The sequence below is a fragment of the Haliotis asinina genome, chromosome 7, assembly GCF_037392515.1.
Source record: "Haliotis asinina isolate JCU_RB_2024 chromosome 7, JCU_Hal_asi_v2, whole genome shotgun sequence".
Classification (NCBI taxonomy): domain Eukaryota; kingdom Metazoa; phylum Mollusca; class Gastropoda; order Lepetellida; family Haliotidae; genus Haliotis; species Haliotis asinina.
In genome coordinates, this window is record NC_090286.1 from 60155195 (window position 1) to 60177811 (window position 22617).

General features: G+C 40.0%; 2 protein-coding genes across 6 annotated transcripts in view; one reads left to right on the forward strand and one right to left on the reverse strand.

Annotated features, from left to right (window-relative positions):
• LOC137291357 (uncharacterized) overlaps positions 1 to 6531 on the forward strand; it is a 26856-nt gene extending 20325 nt beyond the window's left edge. For all 5 annotated transcript variants that reach the window (XM_067822670.1, XM_067822672.1, XM_067822671.1 and 2 more), the window contains 4 exons: positions 1298 to 1436; positions 1788 to 1916; positions 2091 to 2290; positions 2889 to 6531. In XM_067822670.1, the coding sequence (XP_067678771.1) occupies positions 1298 to 1436; positions 1788 to 1916; positions 2091 to 2290; positions 2889 to 3140 (720 nt within the window). In that variant the 3' untranslated portion in view covers positions 3141 to 6531. The remainder of the gene's footprint in view (positions 1 to 1297; positions 1437 to 1787; positions 1917 to 2090; positions 2291 to 2888) is intronic.
• Positions 3633 to 20925, reverse strand: LOC137292110 (sodium-coupled monocarboxylate transporter 2-like). Its single transcript, XM_067823651.1, has 16 exons — positions 20420 to 20925; positions 20147 to 20215; positions 14308 to 14359; positions 13001 to 13068; positions 11697 to 11777; positions 11309 to 11379; positions 10936 to 11073; positions 10553 to 10688; positions 10236 to 10324; positions 8743 to 8855; positions 7721 to 7794; positions 7387 to 7473; positions 5480 to 5700; positions 4753 to 4853; positions 4259 to 4332; positions 3633 to 3704 (listed from the first exon to the last, which is right to left on the reverse strand). Exons 1-16 carry the CDS (start codon positions 20753 to 20755, stop codon positions 3633 to 3635), a joined length of 1782 nt encoding a protein of 593 aa, XP_067679752.1. The 5' UTR covers positions 20756 to 20925.
• Between the last annotated feature and the right edge of the window lie 1692 nt (positions 20926 to 22617).

Below are 22617 nucleotides of genomic sequence, written 5' to 3' on the forward strand. Positions count from 1 at the left end.
TAAATTAGGTAATAGAATTTATCATGAAATAGAATGCCCGTGAAATGTTCAGGTTTCAGTTTGTTAATATTCATTGATTCATATAAAACCCAGTTTGGTTGTATTCCATGATAGCTGTTACGTTAAAAGAGTCATTATTAAGATTTGAGAGGTTTATATCCCACCACCTAAACCTAGTGAATTACCTAACTGAAGTTCACTCATCTGCATATTGCCCCACTGATGAGACGCATTTCGTCAGTATAAAAAAGTATGGACAGATTTATTTAGTGGTGAAATGACACCTCATTCCTTTCATTGCTTGCCAAAAGAAATCAGCTCACATAAATTGATGAAAATCAAAGATCCTATGCATAAATGGGTCAGTATATTATTAGAACCAAGGAGACAATTGTATTCAATGTCAGGCATTAAATTTGTGGCTCACCAAAAGGCAGACATACATCACTTCGAATTTCAACCTCACAGACAGTTGGTCCCAACGTCGCAGCGGAATGAATATAGCGGAAATAAGCTTTACAGAGTTGTGTCCCTTAGAGGCGGAACAACGGCTGTGACTGAATCCATTTCATCCCTTTCTGGCCGACATCAGCGGAAAGATTTGGGCCATGCATTCCAGTGTCCACTATCATCTACGCAAGTCAGTTTTGTTTTAGCAAAGTTTCCAACAGTATCACGGCGGGAGACAACAGAAATGGGCAGGCACAAGCACAAGCACGTCTAAGGATGAATTCTACCTGTGAATTCCCATGGCTGTCTCTATAATGGCGATCCATTCACAGTGTAAAACTAGAGTAACACTCCTCGAGACAAGATGGATATGACTTGATGTTACAGTTCTGGCGTGTACTGTCATATCATCCAACCAAAATGCTCAACATTCAAACAGAATACGTTGAACTGAAATCAGTATCAGTAAGTGAGTACCCTTTACAATCTATCCAACACAAACCTTCAAAGGGATAGTAGGGAGATGGAGACTGGAAAGTTTTGAAGTAGTTTGGGTGCTCTCTCTCTCTCTCTCTCTCTCTCTCTCTCTCTCTCTCTCTCTCAGTCTCTCTCTCTCTCTCTCTCTCTCTCTCTCTCTCTCTTGTGTGCATGTGTATATGTCTGCCGTTATCTCCCTCATTATGATTCACACTTAGCCTGTCCAACCCAATGACCCAGATGACCCTACTCAATTGTGTTTCCATTCATTATGCCTCCATCTATGCCAATGAAAGCATAATGTCCAGCGAATAAAAAGAAGTAGGGCCATATATTCATTTTCATGGTATGAATGAATGTGTTATTGCAGTTGAGCAACGCTATGGTTCACCTAGAGGAGAGGAACTGTATCCATGGTGATCTGAGAGCTGAGAACGTGCTGATGACCGACAATAAAACCGTCAAGGTGGCCAATTTCCATGGCACGATCCCTGACAAGACGGCTGAATGTATGCTGGTTTCATTGAGTGTTCTGTAGTTGATCGTTCACAATCACAATGAAATACAAAAACATGTAGAAATGTGCCGACACGGTCAAAATACCATGTCCCTGATTAATTCTACAAATTAATTTGACTGCAGTGATAACAATGGCTGACATCAGGGAATGGCGTATTCTCCCGGGATACCATTTTGAACCAAATCGTGTCATAACAAACAGTTTTGACAGCTTCTTGTAGTCCTCTACCCGTAATCTCTTTAATTGGCATAATCAAATTTCTTATCCAGAAAGAATCTTACATTCTTATCCTCTAGGCACACAACACAACAACGCAAGTGTAATGGTATACTGTTTTCAGTGGCTAACTACAGCAGATGGTCAGCTCCCGAGGTCCTCTACTCAGGGGTCAGGTCCACAAAGGCGGATGTTTGGGCCTATGGAGTACTACTCTGGGAGCTCGTCACTCTCGGAATGGTTCCATATCCTGGTAATTTCACGTCGTAATTACTATACCATCAAACACCTGCTAGGCTAAAACTCTGCATATTTAGGAAATGATAGCTAACACCAGTTTGATTTAAAGTTAGATTAATGTTGATAGCCCTGTAATATCGAAGTAAACAAACATAGGTCTTACAGTGTCGTGTTTTGTTCTCCGCAGATGATACAATCGAACATATGGCAGACAAGGTGATTCATGGGTACGTCATGTCGATTCCACGCCCACGGTTTCAAGCCCCTTATGTCATATTTGACATTATGAAAAGGTGTTGGGAATACCATGCGTCTGACAGACCCAGTTTTAAAGATGTGCATTCTGAGCTGACTGCCTATGTGGAAAGACGAAACGTTGGACGAGAGGTATAAAAACTTGGATAAAATGTTAAAATACACACCTTTACTGGCACGAAACAATGTGGCTACATACACGAAAACAAAGATAGAAACGATCTCCCTCTCAAATATTATTCAAAGTATTCACGTAAAAACAAAATTAGAAAGGATATCCTTCTCAAATATCATACCAGTGAAGGTCCCGGGGTAGAATGGGCCTTCAGTAACCTATGCTTGAAATAAAAGGCGACTATGCTTGTCGTAAGAGGCGACCAACAGGATCGGGTGGTCAGGCTCGCTGACTTGGTTGGCATATGTCATCGGTTCCCAATTGCACAGATCTATGCTCATGTTGTTAATCACTGGATTGTCTGGTCCAGACGATTATTTACAGATCGCCACCATATAGTTGTAATATTTCTGAGTGCGGCGTAAAACTAAACTCACTCACTCTCAAATATGATTCACAGTCATCATGTGAAAATTTGTAAATTCGTTTCACTCTGTATTCTTAATGAAATTATCTTGGCACCAGAGTATTGTGGAATTTGTTGCTTCTGACATGTTCATTGCGTGATCAGTATAGTTTATTACAAGCCACTAAGACTCCTGCATCTTACTGCAGCGCCATAGACGTGACGGCCACAACAGAAGGAAACGTTCCAGCGTCGACTGTCGTCATGACTCCGTCAGACGCCAACGCAGATTCCGGAGGGCAAGGGAGAGTGAGGAGGGAGTGATGAATGAAGGTCTGTGTGTGTCAGAATATGCCCAGACGTATTCTGCGAAGGATGATCACGCTAAGGAGGAGCAGAAGAAAAAGAAGAAGAAAAGCTTATGGGAGAGGTTGGGACTATTCCGGAAGGAGAAGAAATAGAAGTATTCATTTGTTGATCATCACATGGAATTATTGTGAACAGTTGTGTCATGGAAACCGATGTTTATACGCAATGTGATCTCAGTTGACCCCGTACGTTTAAGATATGTTATCAGTCTAAACATTCCGTACGGCGTTAGAAAGGAATTGCACAACACGTGGTATTATGTGATCACTGCTCATTTTGACAGCATCACATTTGTTATTCTGCCTAGCTGAATTTGTACAAACCATTTCTGTATATTAACATTCTTGTCAAAATGGAATGAACTGATATTTGCGTATACTATAGGGTTTATTTCCAAGCCAATGAAGCAGAGCAAACAGATTCATGTCACTTCACATGCCCACTGCAGCAATGCCAAACGTTAACTTCTTCGTGGTTTTTAGGCATTTTCAAACGTGGGGTGGAGGGGATTTGAACCCCCACAGCCACCCATTCTGTTGGATCCGCCACGACGTGTCTCCACGTGTCTTGTGTTGACAGATTTGTCAGTGGGTGCTCAGGGTTTCTACTAGTTGTTTATCTTTACAGCCACCTTTACGCATCTGGCTTCCGTCAGTCTGTAATACAAAGCAGAACAAACTGAGCACATGATATAGCCCGTTAACGTACACACTCTCATGTGCTCAACGATTTGTGCTTACACGTCACCCCTTCAGTCCAGTAATGTGCCTTAGGGAGTACGTTTGGGTTTACTCCGCCATACGCCATACTCAAGCTATATGGCGGCGGTCCGTAAATAGTCGCGTCTGGGCAATTCGGTGATCAAAAGCATGAGCATCGATCTGCGCAATCGATGACATGTGTCAACCAATGAAGGAAGGAAGGAAGGAAGGAAGGAATACTGACTCATACTGGACACAGACTTCAAGACTTGATGCATTTCAGGGGAACACTATGAACGGTTTCTTTATCTTTGAAAGTGTCTAGTTGACTGACAGACTTTAACAGAGATACCAAAATGGCATATAATAACCCGCGGACAATGCAGATTTTAAATTAGCATTTGTTCATTACTTTAGTATTCGTGAAGAGTAACATGAAGCAACACTCTTTGTTCTAACCTGTGTCAGTATTAATGAATGTGTCTATGTCTATAGAAGTTCATACAGACCATAACGAATTCATCTTCCTGTTCTCGTACGTACTTCCTCACGTAGAGAGGGTTAACACCATCCCTGTTTCCACCTGCAGGATTTACAGATTTGTTTTACAGATGTTACTTGTACATTATATATATATATTGGCGGTATTATTACACATAGTGTGTTACATTACTTGTTTATTTACAGTAAAGTCACAGATATATTATGCTCTATGTAGAACATATTTGGGGGTGGGGGGTGGGTCGGGGCTGGGGATGAAAGTGTAGTTAAATGCTGTGTGTTTCCTGCGTTTATATTCTCACATTATGTGTCCCAGCAACTCTTTTTTTTATCAAAAATAGTACTGCAGTTTATGAAAGATTTTTTTCAGTGTGAAATAGTGAAGATGGTACTAGATACTTAAGAGGTAATGCCAATATATAAATATATTAGTATCATAAGGGTATATATATAAATGTGTAAGTGTCAGAAGTCAACTTTTCATAAACTATATGACGTTTACCTGTAACCAGACTGAGGACCATCCCTACCGCCAGCACAATGATGAACCCAAAACACTGGTACAGAGTGTAGGAGAGGCTGTAGAAGGCATCGAGACCCGACCTACATGCAGGTAGAAATAAAAGTGTGGGTTATGATTTAACAATGAAATGTTTGTATATAATGTGCTATATTCCATTCATATATCGCTATGTCATTATTACCCAGGTCAGTGTATCAGTGTGCATTCGGGTTTCATTCTCAGCTCCTAGCTAGGGGAGTATACAATCGAAGATTCTGAAGCGGTGGAAGGTCACATTACCATCTCATCCTCATCGGAAGGGTCAAGCTTCCATGCAGCGGTATTCAGAACCCAAAGTAACTGTTGTTGAACTGAATCTGTTCTGTGATTTGTGCAATGCGCTGAGTAGTACCACAGAATGTGACGATTAGAACTACCTTAGTTCGAAATACAGAGCTAAACCACTGATGTTTAATAGTGTTAGAGAGTAAGTATAGTTTTTAGCAATATTCCAGTAATATGACGGCAACCGATGACAGAAATGCTCTTCAAACATTGCCCATGCAGTGAATCGAACACGAGTTTCCGGCGTGACGAGTAAACGCTTTGACCACTAGGCTACCTGAGCACCCCTTGATAGTGTAAGTTAACTGACCACAAGACTATCCCCACAGAGCTCCCTGATAGTGTGAGATAATGACTCTAACAGAATGTAACTATACGTTACCCAGTAAATTGCTGGAAGTCGTGGTCTGTTGAACTGGTGCTCATCACAGTGTTGTTATTAGTCACAGTGACTGAATATAGCATCGACACGTTACCGCTTGGGCAGTGATCTGTTGGGGCGGGGGGTAGAAGAGGTGTCTGTCTCACCCCCGTGGAAACACTGGCACCCACCGCCAGCCACGTCAGAAAGCTAAGTCCAGTGAGTAATGCAAGAACAGCGCTCTATGGAAAGAGTATGGTATGTAAACAGTTCATTATCCCACTGCAGAAATACTTAACCTTGTTTTGTGTTTTCATTTATATGGTCGATAGTTTGTTTAGTTGTATAATGGTTTTCTTCTACGGTCAGTCACATGAACCTCGGAGATGCCAGGATATGAACATGGCCTCATGTTTTTCTTTGTTTGTTTTGCTCTTTTGTTTATTGGAGGAGATCGACATGAAGAGTGAGTGAATTAATATTTAACATCACATCGGCAATATTGCAGCAATATCGTGACGAGAACATACGTGACGTAAAAAGGAATATAATATATATATACATTGTCCAAATTGTAGGCGCAGGGCAGTAAAACAAATAGAATATCACAGTTGGAATTAAAACTAGCTTGGAACGTTAAAACTAATGGCACTATTTGGACAGTACAATATAATACCTGGCTATATATCTCCAGCATCTGAAGGTAATCACCATACTAGGGGCCATGGAGACTTACAGATGCTAGCTCCACTCTACAGACGTCTTTATCTCATCACAAGATGTTATCGCTCATATTACGTCGTCTAACTCGATTCCTATCAGTTGTCTCCCCAACCCTCAATTATCCTTTTAGCTTTGTCATCAACGTGCAATGCAGCTTTCATCTAACACCAATTCTATATGTTTCATTGTACTACAACACCAGTCGTCTTGCACTTCAGTCCTACTTCATACCTGCAGTATTCATATGCCGCCATATGTTACCTTACAGTGTTGTATTAAGGTGATGAAGGTGCTAAATTAAAAACGCTGCCTCAGCCCAGTTGCAATAAAAAGTTGTTTATCTTGATAAATGTGTCATTGTGCTTTTCATGTGGCGCTTAGTGCAACATGTGTCACATTTGGAGAATACGAATACGACCTGTGCGCGTGAGTACGCGCGCTTGTCTGTCTGTGTGTGCGTGTGTGCGTGTGTGCGTGTGTGCGTGTGTGCGTGTGTACGTGTGTGTGTGTGTGTGTGTGTGTGGCTTCACTAACTTGGGAGAAACAGATGAATTGCACGAGCAGCGTTTTGGTTTGATTTTTTGTTATGAATTTAACAAATTTTCACTGATTTTTATGATGTATTGACAACAACTTTACCAACGTTACGAATTTGTATCACACAACATGTGTCACATTTGGAGAATACGAATACGACCTGTGCGCGTGAGTACGCGCGCTTGTCTGTCTGTGTGTGCGTGTGTGCGTGTGTACGTGTGTGTGTGTGTGTGTGTGTGTATGTGTGTGTGTGGCTTCACTAACTTGGGAGAAACAGATGAATTGCACGAGCAGCGTTTTGGTTTGATTTTTTGTTATGAATTTAACAAATTTTCACTGATTTTTATGATGTATTGACAACAACTTTACCAACGTTACGAATTTGTATCAGACCATGTGTAAACGGTACCTTTAACCCGTATGGAATATTTTGCAAGATTCAATTTACACCAGTTGCCTCTGTGGCTATATATGCAGTAGTCGGTCTAAATCTTTGATAGGAAGCATGTATATTTATATTAAAAAAACTAATATTTCTAGAAATAATTCTCCAATCTATGTTAACACTTCAATATGGAAGTGTGGAGTTTACTTGAATGTTTGAATATGTGAGATTATATTGTCCCATTTTCCTGTTGCAGGATTATACGTCCACAATCGTGACCTACTCTTGTATTGACAAAGGGGAAGAGAGCCCCGAGGTAGAACAGTCCGGTTACTGGCCCAGCTGTCACTGAAGAGGCGCTGTAATAAATCTGAAACAGAAACACCCGTTTTGGCACCAATGAGTTACTAGTACCTATGGTATGCGTAACGCATTACACAAGAACACCCTTATGTTACGTCCTTGTTCAAAGTCTTGTGCGAGAAAAGTCAAACTTGATAAGTTAACCATCCTTGTGAAAAACATGGGCATATAAAATCAGAAAATATACTCGAAAACCAACAACTGTCAAATATTTATCGGTTAAACAAAATGGATGATTTATACGATGTGCTCACCTGAAGCATTGATGTTGATCCCATGTAGGAGACAACTAGGGCCAGACAACAGATCATAACTCCCCATGTCGCAACTGAGGGAGAAGGGCATTTGTCTCTAAGGTAATCATAAGTATTCACGCTCATGTTTCTACCGACCAAAAACCAGCTGAACAACGCCCGCTCCCCTCAAATTGCTTCATGGTTAAAAATATTTCACTCACTACATAAACGTGTATATAATTTACGATACGTTGTAGACACATCCAAATGCGTTATACCAGGGAGACTAGCTATGTAGCGTGTTGTAGATCCCTGATACTACACTCAGATTATCCCTCATCATACACACATAGTTGGTTTAAATAGATACATCTCCACTAGGATGTATCCAGTTTTGTTAGTGCTTGTAACCAGTCAAATGTAGCACAACGACAAATAAAGTTAAGGTATTAGCGAAAAAAATATTTAATCCTGTCCCACACGTTTCTCAGCAGAGTTGTATCTTCAATAACACGTTGTAGTAATGTATGCCACGTCAGCAGGTACACGTCACGCAACGCACCATTACCTAGTACACCTACATCTGTCAGTTTACAACGATGTCAGACAGTCATTGATGCACAGGTTTTCCAGACTTGAGATGGTTTTGTTCTTAGCCTCTTCATAAATGAAACGCCATGCTGACAACATCTACAGCTTGTTCAGCTTAAACTGAGCTAATCTACATATGCATGACCCGGGAGGTCAGTGGCACAAACGGCAGGTCGAGAGAACTTCATTACACAGGGGGAGAAGGGAATGGTATTAATGTTGCGTTCATACGAAGCATGCACACATCGGAAACATAGATGTGTAGCTTCTATTTTTTTCAAATGACGATTTCTCAACCCTGAGATGTCAATCCGCAACCTTGTCTCGGCTGTTCGGACATGTTGACAATCAACTGGACAAAGGTCACACCTAAACAATAATAGACGCAACCAGTTCTGACGCAGTTCACTTGATCACGCCAAGGTGATCAAGCAGTACCGCTGTTTTACCTGCAATTTTCACAAGAATTAATTTCCGAACGTCGGACATTTGAGCAGCATAGGGTTTGATAAAGTCCTCCCATGTTATGTTCGCGAGAGCAGATACACCTGATGATAGTGAACTGAAATGAAATCAAAATCAAAGCGTTACACACAGATATTGTTCACGTATTTCCTTGACATTACCTTATTGGCATATATTAAAGGTCACATGCAGCGTACAACACAACTTTGCAGATTCTGGTACCTTTCGGTATGCACTTACCGAAACAAATCATAAAAAATGCCAATTCAACCTATAAAGTTGAAAAAAACGCGATGAAAAAAAAGCCCGCGAAATCGGAGTTCAAACGTTTCACTAAATTCCCCCCAGCGGTGGGGGGAAAACTGGTTTCAACTGCTGTGCTGCGCTGCGTCCATAACGCATGCGCAGTGAATAGGTTCGCGGAGCATGAAACAGTATGCATGCCCAGCGTCTGAGGTCGTGAGCAGTAGTCTAATCTTGGTTGTGTACACAAACAAGTAATTAATCTACTCGTTACGTAAAACAACTTGTTGATTGTGGTAAGCAGCCTCTGTCACGGAGAAAGCTCAATGTCTGTTTTATTGACACCTATATGTCTGTCTGCCTGTCTGCTAAAGACAACATGCAATACACAGCTTCAATCATTGACCACGTGCAATTTGAACTTAACACCTATCAGACTATACGACATAAAGAAAATAAGTTGATTTATGACTCGTGCACCAGAGTCCCGTGTCTGCCACATTATGTAATTAGGCAGGTGTGATACACATGACGTTTTTATGTCTGTGGGTTGCAAACAAACTACATTCATTTTTTTCGGATGACTGGATCTGACGGAAACTGGTGCAAACTCTTGTCAGTTTCAAGTCCTGTTTTGTACTTGGACGAATGACAGATTCCAGTCACGCAGTAGTTTACCATCTCTGCTGACATGATTTTTTATTGGATCGAGAGCAAATTCAGAGAACATGTATTTTCCAAACCCAACATCTCCATATACATTCTTCATGGATAACGACTTCTTTTCGTGTATATGATTTTGTTTGACAACAGTATATGAATCCATACTGAAACGACGCATCAAGTACACAAAAAGAAGTTGTTATCCATAAAGAATCTTACTTTCTTGTGACTGGCAATACTTCTAAAATGCCCATCAAACAGATCATCTTTCTGTACACACAATGAACCCTCAGCATATCAGCAAATGAACCAGCCAATCGGAAGCCGTCGTTACACTTGAATGCATATCCACCCGCTATGACTGTGTTCGGTCTCCCGAGGTCTTCGTTTCGGAGGAAGTAAGCCCAAGTACAAAATATTGCACTTTTGAACCGCGATTGTGCGCTTATAATTGTGTTTATTTGTTTTTTTAAAAAACAGCAATGTATATTATATGTCATGAATAAGTGATAAATGTGTTTTAATTATGTTTGATTTTTTGGTTGCATGTGACCTTTAAGGTCAAACTGACCTGAGAGAAGCACTGAAGATTGCTGCAAGAAACAGGCCGGGCATTCCTGGCAGGTTCCGAAAAATGTCGAGCATCATGAAGGGCAATACCTTGCAAATGAACAGTAATGAAACAGGATCTACAATACTGATGGTAATACCTTGCAAAGGAAAGGTACTGAAACAGCATCATTCGCTTTTTGTAGTACACGCTTTTGCCTTAAAATGTATAAGAATTATTTCCAACTTAAAATTTCAAAATTCATTTTTATTGTGTGACGGTCAGGGAATACCAAATACACAAACATGGAACATGCATCACTAACTGTGTAAAGCTACCTGATCAAGGTTGGTGATCTGACTGGATGCCAAAGGATCGCATCTCTTGTAGTCATAGTAACCATACGCCAGAAGGCCACTGATGACCGAAAGGCTTGCAAACGAAGGTGAGAACAACAGTCCAAGTAACATCGCCCTGAACGACAATCCTTCATCAGTTTACTTCTTATACACATTGTCATTGTATTGCTGTGTTACATAATTGTCAGTAGAAGATTTGATACAACTGCCTGTAATACATAAGGAAAACACAATCTGTAGTGACATAGTGATTAGGCCAAGAATAGTGCTTCCAACAGGATATTTCATATGACCTGTATCTTACCTGTAGAATAACATCAATACGTGTGAGTTTTAAGTTAAGTTTAAACTTGCAATCGTGCCTTCTGGCCTGAGTAAGTGACTTTGTGGATGTTATCCGCTGAAGATACGCAGGCTTGAACAACCAACCAAGTCCAGTGACCACCCTGCCTAGACTCAGGTTCCATACAGTATGTCGAATTGTCGGATCGATGTCAAATCTAAAAGAGGTGAAATATGTTGTAACGCAAAGGAAATGCAACACCTCAGTCAGCGTTGTTGCATGACAAAGGTAGACAGTGACTAGCTTCTTGAAAGTCCCCACATAGTGACCCAGTATAAGACCAACTCTCTCCAATGTCTTTTCCCCTTAAAATATGTTCTCGTCACGATATGGTTGAAATATTTCCGGTGTGACGTTAAATCTTTTCCTCATATCCAGTGTGTTGTACTTACATGAATGTCAATCTCCCTCCATCCATTATCCTGGACCAGACCTCCTCGATTCCTCCAATGTCAATTGTTCCCTGGCATCAATATACAAATTCTTCATTTTATTTCAAATAGTATTTTATCTGAAATTCCAAGAAAAAGAACGTACACGGACAGTGTTGCCCATCGTTACTTCAAAGAATAACTTCTAAGTATTTTAATCAGGAGATACTTAGTGCTTTCAGTGTAATTTCCTGATTATCATTATTAAGTGGTACTGTCGCTTATAACATTAAATCAGAGAATTTCATGTACATGTGAACCCGGGTGGTTAACAACTCAACACTTTCTGCACCAAAAAGATATCTGGGGCAGAAGACGATTACGTCATTTTGTAAGCAAAATTGCTTACCTTGATAATTACCGCCAGCATACCGATAAACATTAGTAAATACTGGAGGACATCCGTCCAAATCACAGCTTTAAGACCACCCTGGAAATATAAGGTCACAAGGAAAGAGCATGTTTCCTTTCTCCGAAAACTGGGAAGTCAAAACAGCTATCACGGATATGAGGGGGACAATTTTTATTTAAGTGTCACGTGCTACGGTAGATACAATGCATTATAAATATACATTACACATATAAAGCACACGGCCCATGAGACACTTAAATCACACTCTCTATGGAAGTCAATAATACAATAAAATAACAATGAAACACATCATTACATAAATTTCAGATTGATAACATATTTTGTTCTGTGTACGTTAAAAATACACTCGTAACCACATCTAGCAACAATTTTGACGCAAGCACATGCACTCACCCAACCACTCATCGAATCACACATTTGCACACATTGTACAATCACGCACACACACACACAATTACACAGCCACAGGCTTACGCTATTGCCCTCTTACGCTATGACATTCTCACACACAAATATACACTCATATTCACAATATTGTACCTTCTTGTACTTATATTTATCCAAACACTCAAACACTCACCAACTTGCATACAGACAGGCAAATGCTACATACCATAACACACGAATAACACAAACAACACACATATACATGCACACACATATACACATACACCCACATACATGTATATACATACATATTCATATACAGACATACAATACAATACAATACGATATGTCACGTCCATTGGATTAACACAAATGTCTTACACTGTTATCGCAAGAATTAGTAAATTCAGTAAAGGTCATGGGTGATATTTCTCAAAACAATCATTTCTCTCTTGAACAGATAACTGACAGATTCCAATTTCATCTGTTCTACAAAACATAATTATTATATTCTTAGTTTTGAGAAAGTGTTCATATACGAATGTGGCGATAGGATGCAAATTGAAGTCAGCTGTTAACAGATTTGTCCAAGAAAAAAAAATAACTGTAACTTACTCTATGTAGGACCTTGTTTTTATGTCGCGCAGAACAAAGAATGGGGAAATAAGCATGGCACTTAACATTTGTTCAATAGCCATTTAACTGTATACGATGGAGCTGTGATACTTCCTGTTGTAAACACTATTCTGTCGATATATTGAAACAGGTATCTCTGATTGACCAAGTGAAGCATGTCACGAACATTTAGTCGGATGTATACAATGAACTAACTGTCAACATATACGGTGTTGTACCTTGGTGTTGTCGAGTTTGTAAAAGACAACTGAACTTACAATGGTGGTGTAGAGAACAGCAGCTGCGGATGTGACTAAGATGGACCAGGTCATAGAGAAGCCCGTCACTGGAACAAAATACCAATTCATTTAACTATACCACAAACTGGTCGGTCATAACCTGTAAACATATGTATTGGCATTGCCCATCCGAACCAATCCATTACGTCTTAACAAACATGCCGGTGTTGAGTACTTTAGGTCAATCAGAATATGCTCAGCAGCTTTGAGAAACTTTCTTTTTTTCAGTGGAATCTGGTTCGGAAAATACTAGGAACAGACAGATCGGTAGTGTTAACGACTGGAATTCCCCAGTTTACAGCAGGTTATATACTACATAACTGAAAAGGTGCCTCGCTGAGAAGGGAGATTCTGATTCTGAGAATCTCGATTTGCTTCATTTACTGTTATAAGTTATTTCAGAAAGGGTTAAGAGAATATAACGTGGGACTGCTAGATGGTGTATGGTGGTTCTCACGTGACGTAAGTGTGACGTGTAATGACAATTAACCGATGTGAACTTGACATAAATCAGACCTGAGACATCGCATCATGTGCATCATATCAAGCTTAAGATCAATGTACAAAGATACAGTGACTATATTCTCTCCACAAGGCTGTATGCCAAGAGTGATTACTTTCCAGTAGTCAGCTTTCCCATTTTGTCGTGCAGTATCTACAGCCTTTGGCATCTACTTTCAGAACTATTTGTGGTACAGTTGCGGTAAAGTCAACAAAGTCAAGTTTATATTTATTTGGCTTAGTGTACAATATGATTATTTATTATGATCTGTTTGTATTAAGCACTATGTATGATGTTTTCAAACAATATGGCTTGCATATAATCGGCGAGCATTTTTAGATATTGCTTTTCACTTACGATATTTATATCCTAATGTTCAAAACAGAGTGACTGAAAGATCTGCATGCTTCCAATTCTTTCTAAATCCCCCTGTACGTCCACATTTGGAGACAGCAAGACAGCAGTAGGTAGATCATTTACCGATTTGAAATGTCCCGTGTTAGATGTTTTGGGAACTGATTGACCCCATGTATGATCTACCTCAGATCCTACTCGCAACACATGCTGAATCAGGTCGTTATGAGTTGGTGGAAAAGATTTAAGTTTTTGCTTTCTGCGAGAGTACAAACTTCCCTTTTCTGTTGATATCGAAGGTATGGTACAGGTGTGCTACGTTTGTCTTGAAAGTGTATTGTAGTTTGCATCGGATGCTCATATTATGTTGTTGTACTGGGATTGAAGTTTAACTGACCATCCTGCATGACACAGATGTGTTTTCCATTACCTGCCTCTAAGGCCAGGCCTTGTCCAAACAAGATGATGCCCAAGTAGAAAAGCTGAAAATGTAAGAAATGGTAAATGTTGAGAGCTCGGTGTCGTCGGTTTGGGTATGAACGTGTAATGGTATTTGGTGGCATCGCATCCCATCAGCATACATAGCTCATCAGTGTTAAGAGAAGCTGGAATAGTTTACGCTACTGGGATGACTTCGTTCGAGAACATGACGAATGTTATAGTCCAGTGGCCATATATATATAAGGTTGTGTCTTGTTATACCTTCGGTTGGGGTTGCTCCTATTTGTGTAGGCCTTCTGCAGTATGGCTACTGGACTATAACATTCGTCATGTTCTCGAACGAAGTCATCCCAGTAGCGTAAACTATTCCAGCTTCTCTTAACACTGAAATGTGATATATATATAAAGTTGGTATATTATATTCAAGAAGAATATGGTGGTGGTCATATGAAATAAGTATGTGTATGTGTATCTGAGATTGATGAAAGACAGATCCTTCATAGTTCCTTCATTCTGCAGCAAAGATATTGAGATACCATATGCCAAGTATCTGTGACTCAAATTTATATTATGAACCATCTACTCAACTAAATATGCTGTCATTTGCGACATTTGTTACCAAGTTCGACGAGTCCTTACCTCGGCCGCCCTTGAGCAACAAGATCAAACTATGTATGTGCCTAGAGGTCTCCATTTGTCAAATGATCAGAAATTGATGCAGCAATTGGTAACTTTGATCAAAATGAAGAGAACTTTGATGGAAAATCAACCACCCATGCCATGGCTGCAGTCGTGTTTCAGAGGGGAGAAACGGGAACATCAGAGGAATCTCCAGTTCCACGTACCACTCAAAAGTCATCCAGTTTGATGACAATGAACTTCTTATTTTATGCATTATTTGCGAACAGAAACCAAACTAAATGAATGAATTTAGTTATATACATTGACAAGAGTACCTGATACCTACCACAATCTGATTGTATAACTATCTGTTACATGTACTATCAATTTCATGTATACAATGTGATGTGAACAAGGCACAACATTGTGTGGAATAGTATTGTCAACTGACTATACTGGTTCATTTGGATTCAGTTCTAAGTAGGACCAGAGATGAGCCCAGTAGTTGACTGCTGCACTGATGAAGATACATGTCTAGCATTATCTAAGTTGAATCACTTTTCTTACTTTGTTTCAGGTATACTAAACCAGCACAATGTCCTGAACCCAATCCAGTGGCTGATGGTTCTGTTACTGAGGCCCATTCGACTTCTCCAGTCTGTGCCAGTGCCCAGAACAAGGTCATACTATGGAAGCTAGCTCGTGTGAGAATGGGAGAAGGACAATCTCAGCCTATTCCATCCTGGACCGGGTTCTATTCTTTTATATCAGTAAAAAAGTTCACCTGTTGCATCCGTGAGATATCTTCCCTTTATTCAGGCATCTCCAACAGATCTCTCCACAATATACACTGTACTACTGCAGTTAGTTCAGCTGGCTGATGCACTAGGCCAAGAACACATACTTGGAACTGCTGACATGGCCATCTACACGACGGTACAGGAAATCCTGTGGGCAAAACCTCCTGCCTTGTATAAAAAAATAACTATGAGAGTTGGAGGCATGCACCTCACAATGGCCTTTATTGCTAGTCTTGGCCATCTCTATTGTGATGGACGTCTTCTGTCTTTACTGACTGACTTTGATGTCTATGCAGTCAACACAGCCCGTAAGATCTTGCAAGGGAAGGAATATGCAAGTGGACTTCGAGGCTTGAATTTGGTACATGAAGCTCTATTCCGTATGTTGTTTGTGGCAATGGAGTCATGGCTTCAACAACAAGGGCGCACGGGAAGGAATATGCAAGTGGACTTCGAGGCTTGAATTTGGTACATGAAGCTCTATTCCGTATGTTGTTTGTGGCAATGGAGTCATGGCTTCAACAACAAGGGCGCACTTTAGAGACTTCCATTCTTGGCAAAAAGTTGAATGAACTGCAAGATGTATTTGCTATGAAAGATCATGACTCAGCAATCAAGATATCAAATGAACTTCAGTATCATCATCTTTATACACTCATAGAAACTATTGATGAGTTCAGACAGGTTGGATGAACCATGTCTCTAACATTTTCCTACTGGGACATTTTCTTGGATGGAGGAGATATACTACTGCGCTTACTTAGAGCAGAGCGTGAAGCAAACTTCAGTCTTCACCTCAATACTGTTTGTGAAACTATTCAATGGTTTTTGGCTGCATGTAGACACTCATATGCCAGGTTTGTTCCAACATATGTAGTGGACATGAACAACATGAAAGACAAGGATCTGCCAGCCTACAGACACTTGGATAGAGGTGGGTTTGTCATATGAAGATCACCAACGCACAGCTTCAGCAATGTGGCAACAGATCAAGCCCTTGAACAGACCATCAACAAAGATGGCAAAAACAAAGGAGGTGTTATTGGTCTGACATTACGCAAGGGTTCTTTTACTCGGTGGTTAAAGACAAGGCATATCGCTGCAGAATAAGCTGAATCTTTTACGTCTCTGTGTAGTTTTCGAAGCAGGAGTGATAAGCCCTATGAGGAATTTGGAAATGCAAAGCTTGTCAGCTATGAACAGGGCGTTGCCGGGATCATGGAGGCTGCTTCTCAATATCAAAATCCATTTGACCTACAGACTGTACCTTCAGAATTGATTAACATTGCCACTGGACAGGTTGCCTCAGCTGAGGTAAGTAAAAGGTTGAATGGCTTTTTGGATAAAGGCAAGAAGAAACATCAATATTTCCTGGTAAAGCGCCTCATTAAAGAAACTAAGAACAAGAGTTTCTGGGATCCAGAACCTCGCATGAAAGTACTGACCTTTTCAGAGATGCGCAAAGGTTTGCCAATAACGAAAACTGAAAGGTTTGATTCTGAGGTGCTTTTTCGTCGACTGCTGGTTGTGTCGAAGCAGAGAGATGTCAGTTTGGAATCTGTCCTTAAACATGAACTTGTTGCAGTCCCTCCTTCCCTTTTCCATAATGATGGCACAGTGAGGAATCTGATCTAGCAAACAAAGCTACATGTGATGAAGTTCACAGCTTGACGACAGCTCCCAGTACAGCTTATGTAGTTCATGGCATGGTACTCTTGGAAAGCTTGAAAGACACACAGTTCACAACCTTTGATGACTTAGGACATTGCCTTCTTCGACGGCTGAAGGTAATTCTTGATGGCAATCTTGGTGTTGGGGCCATTGCCATTGTGTTTGATAGATATGACAGCCCAAATTCCATCAAACAGTTAGAGCGACAAAGATGTGGAGAGGAGTTAGGAGCCATGTTTGATGTAAGAGGCAGCCATACAGTTCCAAACTGCAAGAAATTTCTGTAGAATTCTACTAACAAGGCAGGCTTAGCAGTTTTTGTTTCAGAATATGTTCTGCTGAGAAAAATATTTGTACTCAGTGGACAGGAACTCATCATTGCTCGTGGATTTGTTGGTGGTTGTATGACCAAATTGAACATCAACTGAACCAGCGTGTCTGATCTCACAGACCTATTCAGTTCCCATGAGGAAGCTGATACAGGGATGATGCTGCATGCAATTCACTTTTCAGAACGATATGACCGTATCGTTATTCGAACTGACGACACAGATGTCATGGTACTTCTCCTGTAATACACAACTAATGTCATGCCTAGATCATCTGTATATATGGAACCTGGACACAATATACAGTCCACCAACAGACGGAGGCTCATTCCCATCAGTTCCACAGCTGCAACAGTGGGAAATGATGTCTGTCAGAGTTTGCCTGCAGCTCATGCACTAACTGGCTGTGACACAACTAGTAGCTTTTACACAGTTGGGAAATCCACTGTTTACAGTAAACTCTGGCAACATGTCAAGGAAGAATATGCATCTTTGGGACAATTCGGTGTGTCAGACAATTTTGAGGATGATGTTACAACAGCAAGGAGATTTATTTTGTCCATATTCAAGAGAAGAGATCAGCACTGTGCAACTCTGGATCGTCTGCGAAATGTGATGGCGTCAACGACTGACAAGTCTGCCGCTGATCTACCTCCAACTGAGGATACCTTCTCCCAGCATGTGAGGAGAGCCAGGTACCAAGTAGCCATTTAGTCCCAAAGCCACGTACCCATGCCAGTCCTTGGTGAAGCAACGGATTATGGGTGGGCAGTTGCCATGGATAGTTCTCTTGAACCTGTGATGTTCATAAAGGAGATAGCTCCAACTGAACTGCTACATCTTGCACACTTATATTGCACAGTCCTTATTGCACAGACAAGGACTGTAGTGTTGGGAAGAAGTTTCAGTGTCTCCATTCAGGCCTCACATGCACAGAATTTTGTAAATGTGGAGGACATGATTGTCAGAACACATTTTCTTTCACATTCTGTGACAGTGATGTCGATGAAGAATTTGACTAACATTGATCACGGATGATGACGTTTCAAACATGACGGTTGTTGGCAAACTTGATGTCTGAATCTTATCTGCAATGTAGGTTCAGATGTAATTAAGTCTTTCAATGGATATGTGAAGAAATAGATATATGTAGTTACATACTTTGTACAAACGATTAGATATCTTAATGAAAGTGATAATGTGATATTAACATACGCGTACATTTAATTCATGCTTAGTGTATCATTAAAGCAGGTGCTCGACGGATGACAGCCCCTTTTAACTATTAGGTTACTGTAACATAGATCCCAATGCTGTTGTCATACAAACGTGGCTCTCTCCTTGACAAGTCACAGTATAACGTGCCCAAAAATATATGGTGGTAATTAGGCAAAAGAAGAATTACCCCTACCCCCAACTGAAGTGCCCATACAATTTTTGGTTGTTTTTATTCTGTAACTTGCCAAAGTGTATTATACCAATTCTCAGTTTTGATGATATTTTTGTGAAGCTAAAAGCTTAAGCAATATAAACAACACAACCTAACTCATGAAGTCATGAATTAGCAGTTTTCACTAAAATTTCATTTTTGGTCAACAAAATAGAACTTTTACAAATGTTTTCAAAATACATGATGAAAGAAGGACCAACCTATGTTCTTTAATTTGCAATCAGTTGTGTTGACATATATGAAATATTTCAGATGTTATCGCACATATAGTGAAGATGTGTGTTTGTTGAAAATTTCATATGTTGCTATGGCAACATGTTGGTTACTACGGGCCTTACTAATTTTATGGGACCACAGCCATACTTTTCCTAAGGGGTAGATATGTAACATGATATAAATATAGGTTGTGGCTTGTTATACCTCTGGATGGAGTTCACGTCTCTGACGAGTCAGAAGCCACTAGTCTATCAACTTGAATGTTAATAACAAGTGTTTCGTCTTATTCAGGGTCGATTAATTGCATGCTGGATGCCTAAAATTTCATGTGAACCAACTAACAATAACTTCTAAGGGTCACGTTGTTTAAAGCATCGCGATTCTCGCCTTTCGCTAAAATATGTAAACGATCAACAGATACTTACTTGAACATCTATGATGAGGAACATGGTTTCATTTGGCATAAACGTGTCTACTTATTACAACGTAACGATGTTATTTAAGAATTCATTTGTGCATTCATTCACAAACAGTCGTAAAGATAATCAACCCATCGTCATTCAAGTACAAACGACGTGCTTGCATTGTCTAGAAACAGATAATATATGGTGTATATCCCTGAAACTACAATGCCAACGTGTAGTTTCGTGCCGAATATCTTTGTGCCTGGCTTGTGTGATATGATAAGTTTTGGGTACCACGGACATCAAGTATTACACTGTGTGTACCAGCGAGTCTTACGTTCTCAATGCATGCTATCACGGTCACTATGAGGCGCAGAACTTTACACTTGAAGCGGCCCTCAAGGAACTGAAATATAACAAAAGCCTTTCAAAATATAAGTCAATATTCTCTAAGATTAATTATAAAGGCGCTGGTATTTCACAAGAACTCTGGTTTTACAATACAATGACGCATAGATGCGTCTGTTCATTTGGAAAGCATGAACAGCCAATGAGGTCACGACTCAGAGTCTACTGTAAGACAAATTGTGCGACGTTATCAAATGATTACCTGGAACGGGCTAGAGATATTGAGTCTCCTCAGAAGTGCCAAAAGAAGGAAGATTTCCAGAAGGTTTCCCACGGAAAAGGCCATCTCACTGAGAATCCACATGATGCCATGACCATACGCCTCTGCTGATGCTCCAAGCATAGTAATTGACGATGTGAACGTTGCCATCAAAGACAACGCGACGGGAAGGCAGGTCATTGAACGTCCAGCCAGAAGGTACTCGTCCAGCCTGCTGCTTCTGCTCACAATGGCATAGTATATACCAATACTCACCGAGACGGCCACCATGATACCAAACACCGTGTAGTCCCATTTCCCAAACGCAAGAGATTCCATTGATGTGGATAGTAAATGTATGCAGTCTAAATGTATATAGACATGTAGTACATGGAAAACTCTATAAGCCACATGCTAACAATGCAAAGATATATTTTGGCTGAAGCATGCAGGGCAATCAACCTAATGACATATCTCTAGCCTGTTTCTGCCTGATGTAAACGTGAGTTGAATACAGTTTGTTCATTACCATACCATTTGCAAGAGACGCATACAACACGCCTGGTAATTATTCATTAACATGTGTGTGTGTGATGTAGTCGTAAATACAACAATGAGTTTTTAGTTATGATTATGGAAAAGAGATATATTTTTTTCTTTACTGAATTATGATACTCGGCGGATGGTCGAGTAAGTTTGGTCCCTTGGGCTAACGGTGTATTTATTTTTGTATATTCATGTTCAACAACCATGTACAAATATTACTGCGTTGAATATAGACACCACTGTAGCAAAGAAATCCTGAATATTACAAAAGGTCCATATCTTTCTGGACGAAATATATCTGAAACTACATAAGAACTGATGTCTGGGAATATGTCTAAAACTGTAGCCTATTTCTCAGTAATTATGTATACTCCTTGTGATTTCAGTGATTGTGAGTAGTCTTAGTAGATTGTGAGGGCTTATACATAATCCCTGGTTTTACATATTCACTGTACCATATGTATGATTATTACCCACGTGGTACTTCATTCGAGTGATTTGATTGGCTAATACGTGAACTTTAACATTACTGGTACTACTTTCATCACTCATTCCATTCATTATTTTCATTCAAAAGTTTTCACACGTGAGAGTATGTAAAACCAAAACAGTTCTAGGGAATTTGATAAAATGTATATAATAATGTCTTTGTCTATAATAACTCAAGTTTCTGTAATAAAAACGAAACTCTATCTATCTATCTATCTATCTATCTATCTATCTATCTATCTATCTATCTATCTATCTATCTATCTATCTATTTTTAGGCTTTCGGTACCACATATTTGGAACTCAGTGATATTATGCTGTCAGGAAATACGGCGTTTTGTAATGCTGTGGTTGCAATTGATGAGTGAGTGAGAGAGTGAGTGAAAACCTAACGTCACATCGGCAATATTGTAGCCATATAGTGACGAGAAATGTTGTAGATACACAATAAATACAAACAGTTAAGTAACCAGTCATCTACGGAAAATAAAATAATGATGAAGATTATAATGAGGTATTAAATGTACTCATATATCACGATGATACTGTAACATAACTAGAGTATCACAAAAAGAGTTAAACCAGCTAGCATGCATTTGAAAATGAGATAACTATACCACGTAAAATTATGGTATTGATCACCCACAACTGAAGGTAGAGCGACATACTTGGGGCCATGGGGACTTACAGTGCCTCTGATTCCTATATGGACCCTATCTGGATTTACACCATCCCTTCAGCTGCTGCCGATTGTGTGCAAGTTTAGCTACAAATTAAAATGCCAGTAATACTACAACTAAAGTGAAGTTGTATTGTGTATGTAGCATCATTTCACGGTATCACCACACGCAAGCACAATGCATGGGAAGCATGTGCACAACGTGGGAGCCTCCTACACGTTCATGGGGTGTCATTATGATCTTGACGTTTTTCAGGCAGGTCGATAAATCAATGTAGACCATTTTTCCAATAACTGTCTTGCATCTGTGCATGGTCAGGGTTTACAGGGTCAAATCACACTCTACTGACTGAAAATTGTAAACCTGAAATTATCATGTCATACTCCAGTCACCTTACAAGGGGGATAACTGAACGAACACCTTGTGGTGATGCATTTTTAAACCGTTCATTAATATTGTATCAACACTGATTCAATCCCATATATC